Genomic DNA, 26,560 nt, shown 5'->3' with positions numbered 1-26,560 from the left:
CGAACGAGTGCCCAAACAGCAGCTTCTGACCACATGTGGGGTATCGTTGTGCTCAGGCGAACGAGCGCCCAAACAGCAGCTTCTGACCAAATGTGGGATATCGTTGTACTCAGGCAAAGGAGCGCCCAAACAGCAGCTTCTGACCACATGCGGGGTATCGTTGTGCTCAGGTGAATGAGCGCCCAAACAGCAGCTTCTGACCAAATGTGGGATATCGTTGTACTCAGGCAAAGGAGCGCCCAAACAGCAGCTTCTGACCACATGCGGGGTATCGTTGTGCTCAGGCGAACGAGCGCCCAAACAGCAGCTTCTGACCAAATGTGGGATATCGTTGTACTCAGGCAAAGGAGCGCCCAAACAGCAGCTTCTGACCACATGCGGGGTATCGTTGTGCTCAGGTGAATGAGCGCCCAAACAGCAGCTTCTGACCAAATGTGGGATATCGTTGTACTCAGGCAAAGGAGCGCCCAAACAGCAGCTTCTGACCACATGCGGGGTATCGTTGTGCTCAGGCGAACGAGCGCCCAAACAGCAGCTTCTGACCAAATGTGGGATATCGTTGTACTCAGGCAAAGGAGCGCCCAAACAGCAGCTTCTGACCACATGCGGGGTATCGTTGTGCTCAGGCGAACGAGCGCCCAAACAGCAGCTTCTGACCAAATGTGGGATATCGTTGTACTCAGGCAAAGGAGCGCCCAAACAGCAGCTTCTGACCACATGCGGGGTATCGTTGTGCTCAGGCGAACGAGCGCCCAAACAGCAGCTTCTGACCAAATGTGGGATATCGTTGTACTCAGGCAAAGGAGCGCCCAAACAGCAGCTTCTGACCACATGCGGGGTATCGTTGTGCTCAGGTGAATGAGCGCCCAAACAGCAGCTTCTGACCAAATGTGGGATATCGTTGTGCTGAGGGGAAACTGCCTAATAAATTATGGGGTCCAATTTCTCCTGTGAAAATAAAAAATATGGGCCAAATGAACGTTTTTGTAAAAAAAAAATCTAACATTTTATGTTTGTCCCCCTCCACCCCCGATATTATAAACTTTTGTGCAGCACCGCTCTGGGTCCATCATGGCGAATGTATCCCTAAGTCAAAGGGAAAGTTGCTGCTTATACTTTTAACCCTTTACATATCCTTATCCTAACGAAAAAAAAGATGTTTTAAAACCAACGCTGACACAAAATGCTATAGGGGCTGAGATTTATTATCTGAGGCGTGTGGCTACTGTGACACCCCCTGATTAGGCCTTGGAGGGGCAAGCTGCACCATTCTCGCCACCTCACATGAGAGGCGGGGGGAACTGTATAACCGTCCGTGCGCAGCACAAGGGAAGCGCACAGCCCTGAGCGCTGACTCCTCCCACACACGTGACCGATCACATGGGCTGACGTCACCACAGGTCCTTTAGCTGCTAGGATCCGGCACTTACCAACGTCTTCACCGGACTGTAGTGTCTCACTTCCCCTTCACAGCGTAGACAATGAAGGACCAGGAAATGCAAACTTGCACAACAGCTGCACTTCCAGCCTCCCCCAACAGCTCCCCTGCCCCCATACCAACTCCTGAAGGACAGGACTCTGCAGCTCCATGCACAGCTGCCAGCCAAGGTGAGTGCCCACCCTCACCCTCTAAATGTGCCCCCCACACTGGCCCAGGATGGGGTTATGTGGGTCTTGTTTACAGGGCGAGGAGTTTTGTTGTGTTCCTATTTGTTGCAGATTTTAATGGTTGCTTTTTTATTTGCTTGCACCCCAGCATTGGATAATGAGGAGAGATGACGGGAACATCCCACTTTATCCTCTGAGTCCCAGTTTGGTACCTTGTAAGTCCATTGCGGCCAAGGCTTTATGCAGGCGCCCATAATACTAGTGGATTGTAGCGTCCATACTCCAGCTGCCAGTCTAATGGCATCATGGATCCCTATCATACTGTTGGCTCAGGTTACAAAATCTACTTTCAGGCTGGAACTTGGACGCGTCAAAAAAAAAATTGTTAAAATGTGCCTCAATCAGTGCTATAAGGGGATGTGGAGTTAGGGGCTTTCACCAGGACGTCTTGGGGTATCCGGCACAATTACGTAGCTACGGAAAATGACTTAAAATGACAGCCCCAAGGCCTGAAGTGAGAGATCTGATTGGTGCCCGGTGCATTGTTGTCACGGAGACCACCATATACATAGAGACCACCACATACATTGATGTCCTTGTAGATCCGCCACTGCCCAGACTAGGTGGGACACGGTGCAGTGTGGTGATCTGAACTCAGACCAGGTCTCCCCGACAACACTGCACAAGTGACAGCACCGCAGGAAGTGTGGCATGTAAGTCCACATAAGCCTGAAAAGGGTTTTCCTAGAAAGTACATTTCAATCAATAGGCCTTTGAATAATAATAAGTTCCACAATTGGATGGGTTAAAAAAAATATGTCCCTGTGCTGAGATAATCTTATAACTGTGCCCCTGCTGTGTACTGTGTAATGGCCGTGTCTGGCCATACAGGGACATGGTCTGATCATAGCACAGCTCCTGGGCAGGAGTTGTGTTTTTTGTTTTTTTGTTTGTTTGTGTGTTTTTAACACATCCAATTGTGGAACTTAATAATTATTCCAAGATCTATTAATTAAAATGTACCTTATTTGTACAGCAAACCCTTTAAGCCTCCTCATACACGATAGATATCGGTCAATTAACCAATCAATGATTTGGCTGATATTCTGTTTCCCCAAACTCTTTCACCACAAAAGATACAGCTGGCAGAGCCTATCTGAGAGCCATTGTTTCATCACAGAACAGTGAAATAATAGTATAGAGAGTTGAGACCCAACATCCAAGGAAAATAGTTATAAAAAGAGCTTTACTTCATCACAAAAGATTTCTATATGACCAAGACATTGAGGGTATGTGCACACGTTCAGGATTGCATCAGGATTTGGTCAGGATTTTTCATCAGGATTTGTAAGCCAAAACCAGGAGTGGGTGATAAATACAGAAGTGGTGCATATGTTTCTATTATACTTTTCCTCTATTTGTTCCACCCCTGGTTTTGGCTTACAAATCCTGATGAAAAATCCTGACCAAATCCTGATGCAATCCTGACGTGTGCACATACCCTAAGTGCTAAAAAAAAACAATTAAAAAGACCCCAAATTGCATGTCGCGTCATATTCTAGGTGACAAGAGTATATATTTGTGCACCTGTCACAATATAGAAGTCGTGCATGACCACCTAATTACAACTTAAGTGTCCCATGCCAAATAACGTGAGCAGTGATAATAAATCGCTAGCAAACTCTTAGCAAAAAGTATTATTATAATAGCGCCATTCATTCCATGGCGCTTTACCTGTGGGGTATACATAATAGAAATCAAGTACAATAATCTTGAACAATACAAGTCACGACTGGTACAGGAGGAGAGAGGACCTTGCCCGCGAGGGCTCACAATCTACAAGGGACGGGTGAGAATACAGTAGGCGAGGGTGGAGCTGGTCGTACAGCTGTATAGTGGAATGAAGGTTACTGCAGGTTGTAGGCTTGTCGGAGGTAGATCTTCAGGTTTCTTTTGAAGGTTTCCACAGTAGGAGAGAGTCTGATATTTTGGGGTAGGGCAGATGCACGGGAGAAATCTTGTATGCGATTGTGGGGAGAAGAGATAAGAGGGGAGTAGAGAAGGAGATCTCGAGAGGAACGGAGTTTGCGTGCAGGTAAGTACTGGGAGACTATGTCAGAGATGTATGGAGAAGACTTGTTATGGATGGCTTTCTATGCCGTGTTTAGGGTTTTGAACTGGAGTCTCTGGGCAATGGGGAGCCAGTGAAGGGATTGACGGAGAGGATTGGCTGAGGAATAGCGGGTGGCTTAGTCGGGCAGCAGAATACAAGATAGATTGGAGGGATGCGAGAGTGTTAAAGGGAAGGCCACTGAGTAGGATGTTGTAGTAGTCAAGGTGAGAGATGATGAGGGCATGCAGTAGTGCTTTTGCAGATTATTGGTTAAGGAATGTACAGATCCGGGAGATATTTTTGATTTGGCAGGAGGTGGAAAGGGCTTGGATAAATGGTTTGAAGGAGAGATCAGTCAATGGTTACCCCCGAGGCAGCGAGCTTGTGGGACTGAGGAGAGTGAGCAGCCATTGACTTTGATGGATATGTTTTTTGGGGTGGTTGAATGAGATGGGGTAAAGATGATGATGAATTTTGTTTTGTCCAGGTTGAGTTTTAGAAATTGAGAAGAAGGATGGACTAGCGGACAGACATTGTGGGATTCTGGTTAGTAGGGAGGTGACATCTGGTCCAGAGAGGTAGGTCTGTGTGCCGTCAGCATAGAGATGATACTGAAAGCCGTAGGACTCTATACGCTCTCGTAGACCAAAGGTGTAGATGGAGAAGAGCAGGGGTCCTAGAACTGAAACTTGGTGGACACCGACAGATAGGGGTCATTTCATGGTAACTTACATTACCTTCACAAGCCAAAAACTGGCTACAGACTCTTCTTTGAAGGCAGGCACAAAAAGGAGTGAATGTATATTGTACATTATACTATTCTCAATAGATTTCAACACAGTTTGATTTTTCAACGATAAAATTAAATACAAAATACATTGTTATTACTTGGTAACTTACGTTACAAAAAAAGGAAAGACAATTGTCCATATCACGAGACTGCCAAATTTTCTGTTCTGGTAAACAGGGGAGAAGCACTATTTTTATTGTATTAAAACACCATAGTCCCAGCAACTTTAAAAAAAATTATTTTAACCTCTCAAGTTAAAAGCAACAGTTTTTATTACAAGAAATATAGATAACTTACGTTACCGCACAGTATAGTAACTTCCGTTACTAAGCAGATGGTAACTTACATTACAATATGTTTTATCCATTGGAGTAAGTTACTATATTGTGTTGTAACGTAAGCTACCATGGAATGACCCATAGGTGGGGTGTCAGTGGGAGACGCTGAATGTCCGGTCTGTAAGGTATGAAGAGATCCAGGATAGGACCAAGTCTGTGATGCCAAGAGATGAGAATCTGTAGTAAGTGGGAATGGGTCACTATGTGGAAGGCAGAGGACAGGTCCAGGAGGAGGGGGACAGCAGAGTAGTGTCGCTTTGGCAGTTGGTAGGTTATATGTGACTTTAGTTAGGGCAGTTTTGGGTGAATGATGCAGTCGGAAGCCAGATTGTAACCAGTCAAAGACGGAGCAGGAGAAATGGGAGGACAGTAAATAAGTAAACCTTGAAAAATCCCATATTAACAAAGATCAGTGCTAATGAAAAAAACAAAACTAAAAAACAAACAAACGTGGGGAAGATGTCATGCTAGATAGATCTGTGTTTCAGCAGAAAAATGGAAGGGGGGGAAAAGTCCCAACTTCCCTATACACGAGCTCTTGGCTTTGCTGAGCACTCCTCCTATGTTCTCTATGAAGGAGCCGTTGTAAGGGTACTGTCACACTATACGATTTACCTACGATCACGACCAGCGATACGACCTGGCTGTGATCGTTGGTAAGTCGTAGTGTGGTCGCTGGGGAGCTGTCACACAGACAGCTCTCCAGCGACCAACGATGCCGAGGTCCCCGGGTAACCAGGGTAAACATCGGGTTACTAAGCGCAGGACCGCGCTTAGTAACCCGATGTTTACCCTGGTTACCAGCGTAAAAAAAAAAAAACAGCACATACTTACATTCCGGTGTCTGTCCCTTGCCGTCTGCTTCCCACACTCACTGACTGCCGGCCGTAAAGTGAAAGCACAGCACAGCGGTGACGTCACCGCTGTGCTCTGCTTTCACTTTACGGCCGGCAGTCAGTGAGTGCGGGAAGCAGACGGCAAGGGACCTGACGGACACCGGAATGTAAGTATGTGCTGTTTGTTTTTTTTTTACATTTACGCTGGTAACCAGGGTAAACATCGGGTTACTAAGCGCGGCCCTGCGCTTAGTAACCTGATGTTTACCCTGGTTACAAGCGAACGCATCGCTAGATCGCATCGCTAGATCGGTGTCACACACACCGATCTAGCGATGACAGCGGGAGATCCAGCGACGAAAGAAAGTTCCAAACGATCTGCTACGACGTACGATTCTCAGCAGGATCCCTGATCGCTGCTGCGTGTCAGACACAGCGATATCGTAACGATATCGCTGGAACGTCACGAATCGTACCGTCGTAGCGATCGAAATGGCAGTGTGTGACGGTACCCTAAGACTTCTCTGGTGGTGGCTTATCTCACCAAGAGCAAAGGTATCAGCATTCTGAAATCGGACATGCTGAAGTCTATTCTCTCCTGACATCATCTGTTGGTGGATAGTCAGGAGGCCCCATACACTGTTGGCCGGACCTGCCTATATTGCTAAGATCAGATGCCATTAGTTTGTGTTTGGGGACCATAAAACCCTGTTCACACATTCATGATTTGATAGATTTGTGTGCAGGTCTGTGTGAAAGCATCCGCATCCCCTGTATGTAAATGTGGCTTCCACAATCAATATTTATGTGCTAGAGAAAATTTCCACCCAGATTTTTGGTCACGCTGGAAAAAAATGTACAAGAATAAGTAGCGTGCTATTTACTAGCTATACTGACTGGGGATAATCTTTTTTTCAGATCTGAGAGACTCGGCACATCCATAAGCAGAAAGTGTCATCTTTTGATTTCTGATGTAGTAGTTACATGTGGGATATAATGTGTGACTATAGCCTCATCCCGCTTTCAGATAGTGTATCCAGACAATGCCACACTCCAAGCAGTTACCGTATGCTTTACCCTTACTGATACACTAGTGAATTTACACCACAGCCATTTTTGTCCTGCAAATGATGTATTTAGCCCACTGACTGCATGTATAATTGTATGCTCCTCTTAGGGTACATTTATACAGGCTGATTCGCCTAATCTGACAGCAGCATAATCTAGAGACAGAGACCCTATTGTGTTTGCTAAAATCAGTTGTATCCGCAGGAGATTATCACTGGAGGACTAGCAAATCTGCTGCCATGTAGTCCTCCATATTCATGAGCTGTGTATAACCCCGCCCCCACTACTGATTGGCAGTTTTCTGCCTATGCACCATGCACACAGCTGCAAATCAGTGGTGAGGGCGGTGTTATACAGAGCTCAGCATTTATAGAACTAGATAAAACAGTGACTTATATCAAAATGACAGCAAGCAGCCCATTAAGTGCTACATCGAGGAATCTGGATCTGTGCCACTACATCATGCTACTATCAGATGGGGTCGAAAAACCTGGTTAGAGTCCCTTTAATGATCGCTGATGGAAAACACACAAGTTGTGCGGTGCTCGATAACGTACTTGTTTACATAGGCCAGCAAAAACTGATGGGGACAGCTCACTTCATCATATTGGAAGCACAGACTGAATATGCCATTTACAATGATTATTTTTCCAGGGCATAAAAACGGATTCAATACAAATGAAAGAAAAACAGTTGGCCAATTAACAGATTCCTTTTCCATAGACTTCAAAGTTTAAAAAAACAAATTCGGCAGAGATCATTTATTTAAAAGCGGACTTAAAAGTTCTGTCTGCGCCACTTTTTTTGCCAACGGATTGCTGCTGGATCCGTTCTAAGTTCTAAGTCATCTCTGCTAGACATGTGAACATAGCCTTACTTTGTTTTATTATGTTGCCTTTGCAGGTGAGGGAGCTGTTTGTCATGCTGCTGCTCCTAACTGTGATGTTTCGGAAGAACTTAGCAGGCAATTAGAGGATATTTTGAATACCTATTGTGTGACTGTCGGCCAAGAAGGAATGGCTGACTCTGAAGAAACTGATAAAGGTCCTCCCGAGACTGCTAAGAATGGACAAACTGAGGTTGTGGTGCCAGAAGTTAATGGAGTGAAGGAGGAACTACGTGGTGCGCATGATAACCGGACAATAAGTGACCCAGACAAAGATCAGAAGCGAGTGCCAGACAAGAAAAAGGCAAAGGGGCTCGGTGAGTAATAACTATGCCAGTGCAGAAACCAGATTCATGGTGAGAGTCCTACCCCATGCTGTGTTGTGTATCAAGGAGACATATCAATTACCTACTTGTATCTCATCGGGACCTCTGATAGGTATACATTTTACAATGGAGTTGGTGGTTCTATACGATCTAGTCTCCTGAAAATGTGGAAGCAGCAAAGCAGATATGCAGTTTTTAGAACTTCTAACTGGTGGAAGCGGTCACAGGATCACCATCTGACTCCAAGGAATCACCACTCCTTTTTGGGAATTTGGAGGGCTGTCTAGTGGGTGTGTACTTCTACCAAGTATTAGTGTGAAGAGGCCCTGTATGATAGAGATGTATGCGGGATGAGTAGAAAATGGAATAATGAACACTACTGCCAACCTTTATGCACATTGAGGCTGTGAACTGGTCCTCCAAACTGAATATTCCCATTCAGCCATGTCTTTGAATTTCAGGAAAGGAAATCACCCTGCTGATGCAGACCCTAAATACACTAAGCACCCCAGAAGAAAAGTTGGCTGCCCTGTGCAAGAAATATGCAGAACTGGTGAGAGCTGATAGAAATATGTTTTAATACTTTGTCACTTGATATGATACTAATGTTTACTGTGTTGTCCCCAAAGCTGGAAGAACATAGAACATCTCAAAAACAAATGAGAGTTCTGCAGAAAAAGCAGACTCAGCTCATCCAGGAGAAGGACCAGCTCCGTAATGAACACAGCAAGGCCATTCTAGCTCGTAGTAAATTGGAGAGTCTTTGTAGAGAGTTGCAGAGGCACAACCGGAGTTTAAAGGCAAGTATAAACCTATGTTTCATGTATAGAATACATAGAGGAAGCAATTCCCCCCTGGTGCCTTATGGTGTTCAAAAGCCCCTCTGCCATATAAGACACCAGGAGGTGATGGCCCCTGTACAGAATTTGCATTGGGGCCCAAGAGTTTCAACTTTTGCCTCATGATCCAGGGTTATAACTGTAGGAGGAAGTTGTTGTTTTTTTTCCAGTGCAACCATGTGTTTGTATCCATGAGATATTATCATTAATATGTAGTACAATTGATTTTGAAATATGAAAAAATAAATAAAAAATTAGGACCAGTTTAGACATTTCTGTTTTACCTATACAGGAGGAGGGTGTGCAAAGAGCCCGCGAGGAAGAGGAGAAACGCAAGGAAGTGACTTCTCACTTCCAGTTGACACTGAATGACATCCAGACTCAGATGGAGCAACACAATGAGCGCAACACGAAGCTGCGCCAGGAGAATGTCGAACTAGCGGATAGGCTAAAGAAGCTGATAGAGCAGTATGAGCTGAGGGAGGAGGTATGTAAGTAGTCCGCAAGACGTAAACATGTGAAGGCTGATAATCTCTCGAAGGAACTGGTTTAGCAGACAAAAGAAGCTTCACTGCTCCACTGAAGTAAAATGACAAAAAATGCTTAGGTAAAGGTATACAAATTCTCAGTTTGATGTTGGTTCATTATGATTATAATGTGAAGTCAGAGATGGTTTTTTTTTTGTTTTTTTTGCATCTTTTGGGGAAAATATAGCTTTTGTTGGGGATTTTTTATTTATTTTTTTTTGCTTCTCGTTGGAAGGTGTGTATTTTGTCTACCCCACCAATAGGAATGGGCAGATTTCTTTTACCATGCCTAAGGCATTTTTTTTGGGTGCGACACAATGCATGGAGATACAGTTTTATCGTTAACTACTGTGGAAGCTGTCCCATACTCCTGATAATGCTGCTTAGGCAGTGAAACAAGTTTGGGTACTGTGGGGGAGTAATTGAGTGTTCTCAGTCTAGTGTGTCAAGGAGTTATCCCCACCTTCTTAAAGAGGACTATTCACTTGAATTAGTATTTTTTTTTTTTTTTAAGTGCAAACTGAATCCCTACACCAATTACTGCGGCTGTGCCCCACTGTTTCAAAGTTATGCTTCCCGGTAATAAAGCACATTTTACCTTCAACTAACTGGCTGTATACCCCAGATCTTCTCTGTGGACATCCATCCTGTTAGACAGCGGTTCTGTGGTATATACCCAATTGGATGAAGGTACAATTTGCATCTTTGTTACCAGGGTGCATAAGTTTACAACAGAGGGGCACAAAAAAAAAAGAAAACTGTTCTAGAATCAGTGGAGCATCGGTAATTGGAGAAGGTACTCGGTTTCAGTTACAAAAAACAAATCCACTGAAAGGTCCTCTTTAAATGAGCATTTTGGGTTGTGCTTGTGAAAACCAAACAATTTACTTTTTAATTAAAGTTTATCTCTGATCTTTTTTATTTACTACCAATGAGACCATGCACAGTACTTACGAGCTGTTTGACACTGAGCTTGGAAGCACTGCACTGAGGCTGTCTGGAATTGCAGGAGTGCCATGTTGGCTCCTGATCTCGGCCAGTTTCAGCACCATGGCACTTCCAAGGCTTCAGAAGCAAGGCTCCCTGATAAAGCGACATTGGAGGTCACACAGTTAGGCCAGCAATCCTGCTGGCTTCAACTGTCAATCAAGCAGTAGCGCCCAACTACACCCATCATTTAGGAAGTCTGGAGGCTGGTAAGCAGTGTGCTTCTGCTTAGAAAGATGGGACGGCCATTGACTCCCCAGTGTGTGTGAATAATAAACACACTATTCATTTGGACCCAATTTCTTACTAGGGTCAGACAAAGTATAAAAAATTGTTGCAAATTTTTTTTTTCTCACTTGTCATTCCGATATTTATTTTTCAAATACGCAGCTAATAATAATTTACAAGGCCACTTACAGTTTTCTATGTTAGAGTTGTAAAGTATCCATAAAAATCAGATGCTATACTGTGGCTCTGTATGGCATCAACATTTTTTTTTCTCAGACCCACCTGATTTCAGAGTGATATAATGGTACACTGCAATTTGTTTCAGTCGATGATTGAATAACATTGTCCAAGTGCTGTCCGATTTATATGGTGGTGTGAGCGAAATGTAAGCGTTATTTTCTCTTTTCTTGCATACCAATAAAAATAAGCTGTTATACGTGTGTTTATAAATCGGTTGTGTAACTGGTGGGGCATAGTGCCCTCTTAGTTATGGTCTTCTGTTTAGTTATAGCTGTAATTAATTGCTTCATTACAATTCCTTAGCATTGACAGTGATCAGAGACAGCAGGACAGCCAAGCGCACGTTTTTCCTTCAGTTCCTAGAACTGCCAGATTTTCTCTTATGGCCAGGTCAGCACACGTGACCCCTCTCTCTTCTTCTCCTTTCTACAGCACATTGATAAGGTTTTTAAACACAAAGATCTTCAGCAGCAGCTAGTGGATGCTAAACTGCAGCAGGCTCAAGAAATGCTCAAGGAAGTGGAGGAGCGTCATCAGCGGGAGAAGGACTTTGTAAGTCAAACACCCACGTCTTTTTATATTTCCTTTGTGCTGACCAATATGATCTGCCATATTTTCTCTGCAACTATTTTATTACTGTTCCCTATTTTTCCTAACATTTTTGCTATTTATCAGAGCCACCTTGAGATATTGCGTTGAATCTACAGTTTGTGTGCTGGAGCGCGTTGTATACTTAGTCTGGCACATTCATTGTTGTTGATTTCAAGCTTCCTTCGCATTACGCTGCGTACCTAGAATATGGATGGCTCGTAACTCCATAAGTATGACAGGCTCTCAGTACACCACACTCACAGGTCATATGTCAGCCAATATTCAGCATATGTCTACTTGAGGAACGCATAGCTGGAATCACTACTTGCTGCTGCCTAATACTTAATCACTACTTAAGAGTGGACAAATTCTTTTTACTCACTTGTAAAAACATTTAGAATATAGCACCTGACTCATTCTTTGCTGTTGTATCCATCTGTGATATCCATAACCTCTCTTTTGGGAGGTTATTTGTTCAGGCAAAAACAACTAAATGTGAGAGCTTGTTCACACGCTGTGTTTTTTCCGCAGGGAAAAAAAAAGCAGCGTTTTGCAATAAGAGCAAAATGATGGAGATGATGGAATCTCATGCATATGCAGCTTTTTTTCGTTGGTTTAAACCATTAAGGCTATGTGCACACGTTCAGGATTTTTCGCAGTTTTCGCTATAAAAACGCGATAAAACCACAAAAAAACGCATACATTAAGCATCCTATTATTGGAATGCAATCTGCAATTTTTGTGCACATGTTGCATTTTTGCAGCATGTTCATTCCTTGTGCGGAATCGTGGGGATTCCGCACACATAGGAATGCATTGATCCGCTTACTTTCCGCATGTGGCTATGCCCACCATGCAGGAAGTAAGCGGATCATGTGCGGTTGGTACCCAGGGTGGAGGAGAGGAGACTCTCCTCCAGGCCCTGGGAACCATGCCAAAAGGAGAGCAATTCAGAGCAATGATTTATAAAACAAACTTTAATTGCCATAAATAATACAAAAACATATATCAAAATATTACATAATCTAATGACTAGAGCACCGGATGAATGTCCCAGGAATGCTGGAAAAGCGCCCATCCCCCCACTCCCCCAGATGTAAATACCCTTGTAATGGTATGCATAAGAAAAAGCACCTACACTATCCAACCAAGGTCACCCCAAAGCAGTGGGATTCTATAGTAATGCCATTAAGTATGGTGGTGGAAAAAGGGTGCTAGCACTTACCACTACACAGAGGTAGGGGGGGGGGCGGTCGGGCGATGGTCCCCAACGCACGTTTCGTGGCCACCAGTGCCACTTCCTCAGGGGGATCAATGTAATTGTTAAAAAAAAAATCGTGACACTCCGGCGTCCCTCGCAGCGTTGCCGCTCCTCGCAATGCTCCCGTTCCCAGTGATGCTTTGCGGCAATGAATTGTGATGACGTGAGACGCTACGTCATCTGAGGTCATTTCCGCTAGGCATTACTGGGAACGCGAGCAGCGCGAGGAGCAGGAAGACGGCCGGGGACGCCGGAAGGGGAGAATATCACGATTTATTATTTTTTAAAATTATTTTTAACATTAGATCTTTTAATATTGATGCTGCATAGGCAGCATCAGTAGTAAAAAGTTGGTCACACTTGTCAAACACTGTTTGACAAGTGTGACCAACCTGTCAATCAGTTTTCCAAGCGATGCTACAGATCGCTTGGAAAACGCTAGCATTCTGCAAGCTAATTGGGCTTGTAAAACGCTAGTGTTTAGCGGGAAAACGCATGCGGCCACAGCAATTCCGGACGTGTGCACATAGCCTAAAACTTTTTTTTTTTTTTCCTTTCCAAATCTGAGGCATGTTAATTCTTTGAGTGTTTCTGCAGTGTTTCACTAATGCCAATGACATGTCAAAAACTGTGCATATTTTACTCAGTGATTTTCTTGCCAAGAGTATATTCAGTATATTTCTCCTACGCCTCATTGGGGGACACAGGACCATGGGTGTTATGCTGCTGCCACTAGGAGGACACTAAGTAATACAGAAAGAATAGCTCCTCTCCTGCAGTATACACCCTCCTGCTGGCTCCAAGTGAACCAGTTCTTGCTTAGTGTCTGTAGGAGGCACTTGGGTCTGCTTTCAGACCCCCACCGTTTTTATTTTTATTCTATTTTTTTCCCTTAACGGAGCGAATGGGGGCGACGGATCCCTTCTAGGTTCCAATCTCCCCCGAACCATCAACAGGCGAGAACGCGGAGCGTCCCTCCCCGTACCCTTTCCTGCACCGTTGGATGCCAGCCCTGAGCTCTCTTTACGGGCGACAGTTCCTTCGAGTTCCGATCTCCCCCCTCCATAGCAGGCGACCACATGGAGTAGCCCTCCATCTACCTCTCCTGGAACCAGGTGCCTAGCCGGACATGATGTTTATGGCGTCCGTGCAGCCCCCCACTGCATCACCACTGTTATACCGGATGATAGAAGACTGCAGAAGCTCTCCACCCCCTCCTTGACTATGGCGACGGTAGATTGAGCACCGGCCCACCGCATCTACCATGAGTACACCTGCGGGGCCGAGGCGCTGGGAGGTCCGCATATATCTTAAAGCCCGGGTGCGTGGGGCAAAAATAGCGGTGCGCCAGGCCACAACAGCAAGCTTAAAATTTAGCACCCCGGCTTTTCTCTCGTCCAGGCCGGAACGTTGGCTCCGCCCACCGGCGGTTACCGCCGCCCAGTCTCTCTGGCGCTTCTTGTTCTGCGAGAAGTGCCTTCTCTTCCTGATCTTGGCGTTCATCTTTGGACACCCACAGAGCTGATGCTGCAGCGCTGCTCCAGCGTTCTGAATCACAGCTTCAGGGATTAGTGATTTCGTTGGACACATTGCGGACCTCCCCCGGGGACTCAATACACAGGACCTGGGTAAGCTGCAGAAACATAGCTTAACCCTTCCCCTGCTAGTAAGCGCTCTCCTCAAGGCTACACTATGTCTCAATCAAAGCCTAACAAAAAGTCTGGGAAAATCCACCCTGTGTTTTTTGCTACTTGTACCTCTTGTAAGGTATCTCTACCCCGGGGTCACAATACTGCGTTATGCTCAGCTTGTGAACTGGTGACTGCTCAGGGACCACCTGTTACTGATACCGAACCCAGTGAGCCTAGTCCCCCTGAGTGGGCTACCTCCCTTACCCAGTATATGGCATTCCTGGCCAAAGCGTTAGACTCGTTCCGAGACCCTTCCTTTAACCAGGGCACTATAACGGACAACGCTTCCGATGATCAGAACCCCTTGTAGACTAGGGGTCGTACCTTACCAAGGAGCTCTCGCTCTTCCAGGAAAAGGACTCATGCCTTGTCCCCAGACCATCACCGTGAATCGGGTTCTGAGAGTTCTTTTTCTCGTTCCCCCTCCCTTGGAACTAGTAGAGAACCTGGCTCAGAGGACGATTCTGACACATCCCTAGATCAGGAATTTCAACATGATCAGGAGACTCTCAACTCTCTCATTGAGTCAGTAAACAAGGCCCTGAAGCTAGATGAGGAATCTTTATCTAAAACGGATCATGCTGTGTCCTTTAAGAGGACCAAGCGGCCTCACAGAGTGTTCGCCAATCATCCCGAATTTAAGGAAATCGTTGAATCTCATAGGATCAGTCCAGATAAACGCTTCACAGGGCAAAAGCCCATGGAGTCAAAATATCCCTTTGCTCCTGATCTAAGAAAAGATTAGTCACAGTCTCCTCCGGTAGATCCTCCAGTATCACGCCTAGCTACTAAATCTATTTTATCCTCTTCAGAGGGCGTCTCGATTTAAAACTCCACCGATCGTCAGATCAACAATATGGCTCGTTCAGCTTTTGAAGCCTCAGCAGCTGCACTCTTTCCATCTTTTGCCGCTACGTGGGTGGCTAAGGCTATGACCCATTGAGCTGAGGTCTTGTCTTCAGCTGTTCTGGATACCAATCTTCCCCCCCGAGGTAGCAGACCTTGCTACTCAGATACCTAGAGCTGGGGATTTCTAGTGCCCGCGTCTCTGGATGCCGCTGACTGCGCTTCTCAAGCAGCAGCAAACGCCATCACCATTCGGAGGTCCTTATGGCTCAGGGACTGGCGAGTGGATTCTGCTTCCAAAAAGTCATTGACTTCTTTACCATATCAGAGTGGTCGCCTTTTTGGCTAAAAACTCAATTAATTTCCGACGCCACTGGAGGGAAGAGTAAATTTCTCCCGCAACAGAGACCCTTTCGGAACCAGCAACAGCAGGCTCGGTCCCGATTTTATTTATTATTTATTTTATTTATTTATTTTTTCTCTTCTCTCCCTCCCCCCCTTCTTCCCCCCCCCCCCCTCCCGGCCGGACACAACGTAGGGATAGAGGTCCCCAAACCTCTTACAAACCTTCCCCTTCATGGAGAGGCAGACCTAGGCAGTCAGGATCCAGGGTGTCCAGACCGGGCAGATCTCCCACAAAATGACTCCCTGTGGTATCCGGGGGACACACTAAAAGTAGGCTTCCGCCTGCTTTCCTTCAGCGACGCGTGGCTCTCGGTTGTTCACGACGAATGGGTCCGTGACCTAGTGTCCTCCGGATAGAATAGAATTCTCCTCTCTTCTACCAAATCGCTTTTTCCTGCCTTCTCCTCCCAGGGCAGAGGCATCAGAGTTCTTCCAGGCCATAAACTCTCTAAAAGAAGACGGGGTTATTATCCCGGTCCCTCAAAGCGAAAGGTTTCAAGGTTTTTATTCAAACCTTTTCATTGTTTCAAAGAAGGACGGTATAGTACTGCCCATAGTGGACCTAAAACTGCTGAACAAGTTTGTCAGGGTACAACGGTTCCGAATAGAATTGCTTCGTTCTGTCATCGCCTCCATGGAAAAACGTGAGTTCTTGGCGTCTATAGACATCCAGGACGCGTACCTCCACATTCCTATTTTACCTTCTCACTAGAGGTTCCTTCGCTGCGCAGTTCAGGAATAACACTTCCAATTCGTTGCTTTGCCCTTCGGCCTCGCCACCGCTCCCAGGGTATTCACCAAGGTCATGGCGGCAGCCGTGGCCATCCTTCACACCCGAGGTGTGGTGGTGCTACTGTATCTAGACGATATCCTCATCAAAGCCCCCTCTTTCCGCACCTGCAAGGAGGCTGTGAACATCACAATAGATTCTCTTTCTCGCCTGGGTTGGAAGATAAACTTCAAAAAATCTTACCCAGTACCAGCTCAGCGAATTTCCTTTCTAGGAATGATACTGGACTCGTCCCAGGGGTTGGTGCTTCTTCCCCCGGAAAAGATCTCAGCCTTACAGCGGGAAGCTCAGAAGCTCTCTCAACCTCGCACTCACTCTCTGCGCTTCAGTATGAGAGTCTTCGGCAGGATGGTAGCAGCCTTGGAGGCGGTTCCATTTGCCCAATAACACCTCCGTCCCTTACAGCATGCCCTCCTGGCTGTTTGGGACAGGAAGCTGTTCTCTCTCGACCGTCGGTTCTTCCTTCCCCTCCGAGTCAGTCTCTCAGGTGGTGGACATTAAAGTCCTCCCTGAATCAAGGGAAGTCTTTTCTTCCAGTACATTGGCTAGTTGTGACAACAGATGCCAGTCTTCTAGGCTGCGGAGCGGTGTTCTTACACCACACTGCTCAGGGCCGCTGGTCACTTCAGGAATCACGCCTTCCGATCAACATCTTGGAAATTCGGGCAATCAGGTTAGCTCTTCTCCAATTCCATCCCTTCCTGGCGGGTCGTCCCATCAGGATTCAGTCCGACAATGCCACTGCAGTGACATGCATCAACCGACAAGGGGGAACCCGCAGCATGGCAGCCGTGGACAAGGTAGGCTACATTCTCCGTTGGGCCGAGGAAAACCGCTCAATGATTTCTGCTGTCCACATCCCGGGACTGGACAATTGGGAGGCAGATTTCCTCAGTCGTCAAGGCCTCGGGGAGTGGTCTCTCCATCCGGAGATCTTCCACCAGATATTTTTGAATATTGGCAAATGTGGTGCCAATATTCAAAAAGGGCTCTAAAAGTGAACCTGGAAATTATAGGCCAGTAAGTCTAACCTCTATTGTTGGTAAAATATTTGAAGGGTTTCTGAGGGATGTTATTCTGGATTTTCTCAATGAGAATAACTGTTTAACTCAATATCAGCATGGGTTTATGAGAAATCGCTCCTGTCAAACCTATCTAATCAGTTTTTATGAAGAGGTAAGCTATAGGCTGGACCACGGTGAGTCATTGGACGTGGTATATCTCGATTTTTCCAAAGCGTTTGATACCGTGCCGCACAAGAGGTTGGTACACAAAATGAGAATGCTTGGTCTGGGGGAAATTGTGTGTAAATGGGTTAGTAACTGGCTTAGTGATAGAAAGCAGAGGGTGGTTATAAATGGCATAGTCTCTAACTGGGTCGCTGTGACCAGTGGGGTACCGCAGGGGTCAGTATTGGGACCTGTTCTCTTCAACATATTCATTAATGATCTGGTAGAAGGTTTACACAGTAAAATATCGATATTTGCAGATGATACAAAACTATGTAAAGCAGTTAATACAAGAGAATATAGTATTCTGCTACAGATGGATCTGGATAAGTTGGAAACTTGGGCTGAAAGGTGGCAGATGAGGTTTAACAATGATAAATGTAAGGTTATACACATGGGAAGAGGGAATCAATATCACCATTACACACTGAACGGGAAACCACTGGGTAAATCTGACAGGGAGAAGGACTTGGGGATCCTAGTTAATGATAAACTTACCTGGAGCAGCCAGTGCCAGGCAGCAGCTGCCAAGGCAAACAGGATCATGGGGTGCATTAAAAGAGGTCTGGATACACATGATGAGAGCATTATACTGCCTCTGTACAAATCCCTAGTTAGACCGCACATGGAGTACTGTGTCCAGTTTTGGGCACCGGTGCTCAGGAAGGATATAATGGAACTAGAGAGAGTACAAAGGAGGGCAACAAAATTAATAAAGGGGATGGGAGAACTACAATACCCAGATAGATTAGCGAAATTAGGATTATTTAGTCTAGAAAAAAGACGACTGAGGGGCGATCTAATAACCATGTATAAGTATATAAGGGGACAATACAAATATCTCGCTGAGGATCTGTTTATACCAAGGAAGGTGACGGGCACAAGGGGGCATTCTTTGCGTCTGGAGGAGAGAAGGTTTTTCCACCAACATAGAAGAGGATTCTTTACTGTTAGGGCAGTGAGAATCTGGAATTGCTTGCCTGAGGAGGTGGTGATGGCGAACTCAGTCGAGGGGTTCAAGAGAGGCCTGGATGTCTTCCTGGAGCAGAACAATATTGTATCATACAATTAGGTTCTGTAGAAGGACGTAGATCTGGGGATTTATTATGATGGAATATTGGCTGAACTGGATGGACAAATGTCTTTTTTCGGCCTTACTAACTATGTTACTATGTTACTATGTGCTGTCGTTGGGGAACTCCGGACCTGGATCTGATGGCCTCACGGCTAAATTCCAAGGTTCCCGACTTCATAGCTCGGTCCCACGATCCAGCATCCATCGAGGTAGATGCACTCATACTCCTGTGGAATCATTTTCGGCTTCCGTACATATTTCCCCCGCTCCCCTTACTGCTGAGGGTCATCAAGAAGATCAGAGCGGAGGGAGTACCGGTAATCCTGATTGCGCCAGATTGGCCGCGTCGGGCGTGGTACGTGGAACTAGTCGCCGATGTTCCCTGGCAATTACCGAATCACGCAGACCTGCTATCACAGGGCCCCATTTACCACCAGAACTCCGAGGCCCTGTGTTTGACGGCATGGCCGTTGAGTCCTGGGTTCTAACCCAGGCAGGTTTCTCTCCGGACATCATCTCTACCATGATCAGTGCTAGAAAGCCTATGTCTATGCGCATTTATCATCGCACTTGGAAAATCTTTTCCTGGTGCAACGACCGGAGACGTTCTCCTCTTGAATTTTCCATTCCTTCCATGCTCGAATTTTTACAAACGGCTTTGGACTTAAGTCTCGCCCTTAGTTCTCTCAAGGGGCAGATTTCAGCCCTGTCCATTCTGTTCCAATGCAGGATTGCCAACAGATTACAAGTGAAGACATTCATTCAGGGAGTCTCCCATAGGGTACTGCCCTATAAGATGCCTTTGGAACCATGGGACCTCAATCTGGTCCTCGGAATCTTGCATGAAGTTCCTTTCGAATCTCTACAGGAGGTTTCCCTGTCCTTTCTTTCATGGAAGGTTGCCTTCCTGGTTGTGGTCACGTCCATTAGACAAGTCTCGGAGCTGGCGGCTCTCTTGTCAAGTTCCGTTCCTGAATTTTCATCAAGATAAGGTGGTTTTGAGAACATCCTCATCCTTTTTGCCAAAAGTTGTCTCATCCTTTCATCTCAATCAGGAGATTGTCTTACCGTCTCTCTGTCCGGCATCAGTACATCGCATCGAGAAGGCCCTCCACACACTGGCACTGGATTTAATGAGAGCTCTCAAGAGATACGTCTCGGGAACGGCGTCCTTCCACAGGTCGGATGCCCTGTTTGTGCTCCCGGAAGGGCCAAGGAAGGGGTTTCCGGCTTCCAAGGCGACAATAGCAAAATGGATTTGTTCAGCTATTCAGGAGTTCTACCGAGTCAGAGGTCATTCTGTCCCAGCAGGGATTAAGGCTCATTCCACTCGGTCAGTGGGTGCGTCTTGAGCCATCCGGCACCAAGCTTCGGCAGCACAAGTTTGCAGAGCTGTGACTTGGTCCAGTCTGCATACGTTTACAAAACATTACCGTATTCATTCTCAGGCCTCGGCAGGTGAATTTTGCAGGCGGCTGTGCCGCATCTGTAACCTGTGGGTACAAGGAGCAATTACAGTTGATTGTTCCCCACCCAGGGACTGCTTTAGGACGTCTCATGGTCCTGTGTCCCCCAATGAGGCGTAGGAGAAACAGGGTTTTTGTGTACTCACAGTAAAATCCTTTTCTCTGAGCCAATCATTGGGAGACACAGCACCCACCCTGTTAGCCTAACGGCTTTGGTTTTCTGTGTTGGCTTCGTTTTGACATGGTTCATCCTGGTTAAATGTTAAGCTCCTACTGCTTTGTTACCGAACTGGTTCACTAGGAGCCAGAAGGAGGGTGTATACTGCAGGGAAGGAGCTATTCTTTCTGTATCTTGGTGTCCTCCTAGTGGCAGCAGCATAACGCCCATGGTCCGGTGAGTACACAAAAATCCCTGTTTTTTTGTAGCAAGAAAGGGAAATGTGCATGTACTGTTACTGTACATTTATAAAAGGTTTTTCATATATTACTGAATGGTGGGATCCAGGTTCTGAAACCTCCTCCGTTTTGTCAGAACACTGCTTTGAAGTGTGTATATTATTTTAGTTTAGTTTAATTGTTCATTTTATTTTTCTTTATATATAGCTTTTGAAGGAAGCGGTGGAATCGCAACGTATGTGTGAGCTGATGAAGCAGCAGGAGACCCACCTCAAGCAGCAAGTAATACCTTCATTCTTTCGTCCTCATTGAATCTGCACACTTCTCTGTAAAGCTCCCAGATTGAGTTTTATAGGCATTTAATAATAATTATTTTATCATATAGAGCCAATATATATTCTGCAGCATTTTACAATTAAACCGGAACATGTACAGATAATAAAGACATTACAAAGTAACAGATATATCAACAGTTAAAGGAGGAGTGAGGGTCCCACTCGCAAGCTTACAGTCTATGAGGAAATAGGGGAGACACAATAGGTATAAAGTGCTTGTCATGTACGGTCCAGCCTTCACTATAATAGGGTTCTTCTAAAAAACTGCGTGAGCCGGTCACTAGCCAGTATTGTTATAGTTACCAATTGCTATTGGGTGCATGAAGGATGTGGACACAGATGAATTGGAAGGAGCAGATTTAGAAAGTGGTAACAAGGAAGAGTTAGGTTAGTGAGTTGAGGTGATAGTTTTGTCTAGAGATGTGTTTTTAAAGCATGCTTAAATGTGTGGGCTAGGTACTAGTCGGAACATCTGGGGGAGTACATTCCAAAAAACTGGGGCAGCATGAGAGAAATCTTGAAGACAGAGGTGCAAGGTTCAGATTATGGAGGATGTTTGTCTTAGATCAGTGGCAGAAAGGAGAGCACAGAGATGAGGGAGGATCTAGGGTGATGCAGATCTGTTTAGAACTGAGAAGTTTGTATTGTATTCTGTAGCGTGCGGGCAACCACTGCAAAGACTGACACAAGGTGGAGGCATCTGTGAAGCTTCTGAATAGACATAGGACCTTGGCTGCTGCATTCAGGAATTTGAAACAATGGTCTGAGTTGCTATTTGGGTATTGATGGATCTGTCCGTTTTTTTTTCTTTTCCTTTTTATATGATTGAAGAGAATTTCTGAACATCTACTGCACAGTTAATCATTTCTAATGGTAACATTTGTGACGTATTACCCATACATGACCTGTTACTTAGGAAATATCGGGTATGATAGGAAGACCATGTATGCTTACAGCAATTGTCGGCCATTGTAGTGCTGTCTCATTCTTTTATTTCTCCCGTTACATTCAGTTGGCCCTGTATACGGAAAAGTTTGAGGAATTTCAAAACACACTTTCTAAAAGTAATGAAGTCTTCACAACATTCAAGCAGGAAATGGAAAAGGTGAATTCTTCTAATCCCTGTCTTGCTCCTCTAACTTCTTTTAAGATCTCATTTTTGGCTGTCTTGCTGTCCTCCATCGCATCAGAAGCTTACAGGGCCTTTAGCAGACCCCTTGCTACATCCCGTGAACGTGTAGCGGAAAGGAAGGGTGGGCAAATAGGAGCCAATGCATGCGTGCGCTAGCACCACAGCCATTTAAATGCAGCTGTCAGTGATTGACATCAGTATCTAAATCGTTGCACAGCAGCAATCAATGCCAGCTCTGGTCGCTGCTGTTAGTGGCAGCAGCCACCTGTGTAAAACCTCTGCCATGCTTGGAGCGGACTCCGCTGTGACAGTTTCAGGGGACGCAAATGTGTTAATAGCAATTTCCCATATATCCCACTTCCTTGTCTTAATATGATCTCCACATGACAGAAGTAATACTATTTTATGTACTTTTATTTGTTTTATGTAATATGTCTCAAAACAGAAAATGCAATTAGCTAGAAAAAGATATGCAATCAATTAAGTTTTTTCAAATACGAAACAGAAGTCATATAAATACTACTATTATTTATTGTTATGATGGTATTTGTCTTGCAGATGACAAAAAAAATTAAAAAGTTGGAGAAAGAGACAACTATGTACCGATCCAGATGGGAGAGCAGTAATAAGGCACTGCTTGTCATGGCTGAGGAGGTAAGATTTGTGAACTATTTGCTCTACATAAAACAACTAGTAATGACAACTTTAGTGTAAATGATCACACTTTATTTTTCTATTACGTGGCTTTCTTTTTTTATAATAGAAATGCGATTTTTGGGGAGTAAAATGTATTTTTGCAACCTGAATGCTGTAATAAAGCATCTGGAAAATCATATCCATGCTAGGGGCTTTTATGGACTAGGAGACTCATGGTCAGCTTGTCCTATAGGGACAAACTTCTGTCGCTTTAAACCACACAGCCCAGTAAGTGACACATCGCCATAATCAAGGTCTTTGCCCCTTCATCATGCTCCTCTCAGATTACACAGCAAAGACCTGCTGACAGATTCCCTTTTAAATTCTGTTCACTTGGAACCATAACCTGTACATCTTAAAGAAACTGGTGTTATATAACCTGTGCAAATTTTTCTGCGGAATTGCTACAGATAAATGGATATATAATTTGGAAGATTTGCTTTCGTGTTTTGTAACAATCATTCTACCATTAAAGCTTTAAAATCTGACATATTACAAGAAGTTAAAGGAAAAAAAATGCCGTTCTAGAAAAGCCGCTATGAATTAGACATCAATAGTTGACCCATAAGGAATTCAAAATGGTGAAGATGACGGAGCTAGACTGGTGCTAGGCCAGATGTCTTTCGCCTCTGCTCTTCTACTGATAATTCTGTTTTAGATCTTAGCTGGGGGGCAGATGAGATGCCTTGTATATGCTTCATGTGTACCCCTCTTACCACTCTGTGCTTTTATCATTCTGTTTCCTCACGTTACTATTGTTCCACTAAATCCTTCTCCATATTTCATCCCCCCCAATTTAATTGTAATAACATTTGCTTTCCAGAAAACTCTTCGTGATAAAGAGCAGGAAGCTCTGCAGGCCAAGATCCAAAAATTAGAAAAGCTCTGTCGTGCCTTACAGACAGAGCGTAATGACCTGAACAAGAAGGTGCAGGGTCTCAGCGGACCTCCAGCCCCCTCTCCAGAGACCACTCCAGATGATTGTATGAGTTGCGCTGCACCCACCACCAGTGAGAATGTTGAACTGAACAGCAGTGGTGCATGCGGGCAGGATGCCCTGCCAATCTCCCCGCCGTCTCCTACTCCAGCTGCCGCAACTGAATAATACAGATGGGAGTGAATGCTTCATATGTAATGTCCTCATTCCTTTTATAAAATGGCTTCCACTTTTATAACCCGCCTTACACACTTACACTTCTGTTTGCTGTTATGTTATTTTTTTTTCCTTTCCAAATGACCCTGTAAGACAGTCTGTATAACATACACCAGTGGCAGTCTACTCTGGAGCCACATGCCTTCTGCAGGTTGCCCAAACTCAATGTACTTCTTTTTTGTTGGATGCTATTCTGTCCTGATTAATTTTAAGGAAAATAATTTAATAAAATAAGGCATACTTCCTCTTAGTGTAAAATATCTGCTGGAAAGCGGTGTGAAGGATCTCGGCTTGGACGTATGTTGCCGATCCATAATTGATGCATGTACACGAGTCATATCTAAAGTTTGCATCAATCCTGGAACGTGTGAGAGTCTCTGTTCTAGGTGCTAACTTTGGGATCATCGGCTATATGTGACACCTTGTAGATAATCCCAAAGACCGCTCGGCCTCATTGCCAACCCAGAAAAGGGAGAGGATGACATATGTTGCACAGGACCATTAGAGTTTTGTCAAGTTGCTCTTTTATTTTACAACCTGCTAGAAAATAAGACCTTACATCTGATTAACAGAAAGATCAGTTTTTCATTTTTTTTTATTTTTGTTTTAAATTAACCACCTCGACTTATTTTTCCCATGCAACCAGAGCACAGTAAAATGTTATATAAGAAAAAGTGAAAGTGCTTAGTGAGAAGCTAATGGGGAATGCAAACTGCTGGCATGTGTTTCCCTGATGATGGCTAGTAGAATTGAGGCCTTTCATTTAACTCTCTCATTTGCCATCGTGGACAAAATGTTCATTTAGTGGCATAGTTAACTTGTTTGGTTTATTAGGTCTCCCCCACCCCTAATAATGGCACCTATCCACTGTGCAGGTGATAAATGTTCATTGTGGGACACCCCCGTCCCCATGCAGAGACCCTCCACCGATTACTAGAGCCTCCTATTTCTCCTTGCTGTCTGTCGAGCAATGTATGGACATTCATTGTTTTTGGGACAGTCAAGGGCTGTACTCTCTTGAAGGAGAGTTTCCATTTGCAGCACAAAAGATCATTCCACCCGATGAACCAGAGTTTTATTTGTTTGAGTCTTAGGCCGCCTGTTTATAGTGAAACCAGCCTTCCTAGGAACGTTCGTTCACGATAATCTTTGTGTTAATACTCTTTAATTTTGTCCGATAAAATACTAGGAGCATCACAGTGCTCTAATTTAATCCCAATTGCAGCAAGGAGGAATAGGGGCTCCTAGGAAAAAGGATCACTCTGATCAATTGGCCGTTGCAGATTTTGCAGCTCCGCCTCATTCGCGTGAAGCGCAAAGTCACGCGGCCTACTCCAGTACTATCCAATCAGTGTGGCTTATTCTGTTATCGGTCATTGTTTTACAACAGTCTTGTTTCTTTCTTATAGCATGTATCTGTGGAATAAATATCAACTCTTATCTTTTTTGTATTTATTACCACCGTCCATTACTGGCATGGCCAAACGTGGAGTCTGTGAAGAGCTTTACTTTGCACCCCTTAATTTTTCAGTATTCCCATTGCTGAATGTACGTATCACAACATGCTGCAGTAAACGGGGCTGTGTCTTGCACATGAATATATTCTACTTTTATGCACACACCAGAAGTCTTTCATTGTCACCGCGGGTTTGGTACAACATAATAATTGTTAGAATGAAAAACCTTTCCACTGTTACGTGTGTCATTGTGTGATAAAGGCTACTTCATATGTCATATATAATTGCGATTAATGAATCAGAATGATAACCTATATTTCCCCGGATTCTCATTGGTCATGCCTTGGAAAGATATCCCATATCAGCAAGAAAAACATTCTTAATATCAGTTCTTCAGTGAATGGTGAAACCAGTTTGTGAATGATGTTGTAAGGAAACTGCTGCTATATATATCAGGGGCTCTTCAGCCGTCAAATGGGGACCAGTAATAAAAGCCTCCTTGGCCAGGCATTGCGGTGTGGTGTATCCAGCACTTAGGTACCAAAGAGACTGTCCTACTCTGTGAGATAGGCAAGCAGGCTGATCTTCATTGTTATAATGGAAGTAGCGTGTAATATTGAAAATAAATAAATTGTGGCTTTCTATTCCATCAGTTTGTTTCTTTTATCTACAGCCTTTCTAGCATACGGCTAAAGGGCACACAAACCTTGCCTACTGTGATACACTGGTGATTGTGTAACGTAATCTCTTAGCTTTTTACTTATTTTTTTTTGTGTGGGTTTATATGTCAGAAACGGTATTACCGGATCCACCAATTTTGATAGTGTATGACCCAATGCTGGCAGCTCTTCTTGCACTGTGGGTAAAACAATCAAGCTATTATCGCCCATTTTAGGGTACCTTTATAGCAGCAAGGAATAAATTAATTAAATTTTCCATTTAAATAAATAAAACGCTTACATTTACAAAAGATGAATTAATAAACAGACATGCATAGAAGCAACAACAGTATAACATAAAAGGGATAAAATACAGATACTTCTTACAAATTGGATCCATGAGAGCTTCTGTTGAACGTCGCATGAAACATGAACAGATCTGCAATGCTTGTTGATTCTTGTTGGGTCTGACACTGATATTTGATATTTATACACTACAAAGTGATTTCCCTTGGTAACGCGACCAATGTCTAGGCAGTACTCTAGTTCTGTACAGACATGTACAGGCATATACTCTGATGTGTACAGCACT

At 44.6% G+C, this 26,560-nt stretch overlaps 1 protein-coding gene across 1 annotated transcript; it reads left to right on the top strand.

Annotated features, from left to right (window-relative positions):
- Window positions 1–1,375: 1,375 nt before the first annotated feature.
- TXLNA (taxilin alpha) lies at window positions 1,376–25,958 on the top strand. The gene is made up of 10 exons (XM_069757014.1): window positions 1,376–1,608; window positions 7,657–7,956; window positions 8,427–8,518; window positions 8,595–8,765; window positions 9,097–9,291; window positions 11,219–11,338; window positions 20,744–20,818; window positions 21,884–21,976; window positions 22,562–22,657; window positions 23,523–25,958. Exons 1-10 carry the CDS (start codon window positions 1,482–1,484, stop codon window positions 23,802–23,804), a joined length of 1,551 nt encoding a protein of 516 aa, XP_069613115.1. The 5' UTR covers window positions 1,376–1,481; the 3' UTR covers window positions 23,805–25,958.
- Window positions 25,959–26,560: the final 602 nt, after the last annotated feature.

The sequence above is a fragment of the Ranitomeya imitator genome, chromosome 3 (genome assembly GCF_032444005.1).
Source record: "Ranitomeya imitator isolate aRanImi1 chromosome 3, aRanImi1.pri, whole genome shotgun sequence".
Lineage (NCBI taxonomy): Eukaryota > Metazoa > Chordata > Amphibia > Anura > Dendrobatidae > Ranitomeya > Ranitomeya imitator.
The sequence above is the reverse complement of the archived record's forward strand: the minus strand, read 5'-3'. Positions and strand labels throughout refer to the sequence as shown.

What these genes read in the sequence shown, in the direction of transcription:
- TXLNA (XM_069757014.1), top strand. Translation starts at nt 1,482, where the DNA reads ATGAAGGACCAGGAAATGCAAACTTGCACAACAGCTGCACTTCCAGCC. An exon ending in ATGCACAGCTGCCAGCCAAG is followed by an intron (nt 1,609 to 7,656) that starts GTGAGTGCCCAC and finishes TTGCCTTTGCAG; the next exon opens with GTGAGGGAGCTGTTTGTCAT. An exon ending in GCAAGAAATATGCAGAACTG is followed by an intron (nt 8,519 to 8,594) that starts GTGAGAGCTGAT and finishes TTGTCCCCAAAG; the next exon opens with CTGGAAGAACATAGAACATC.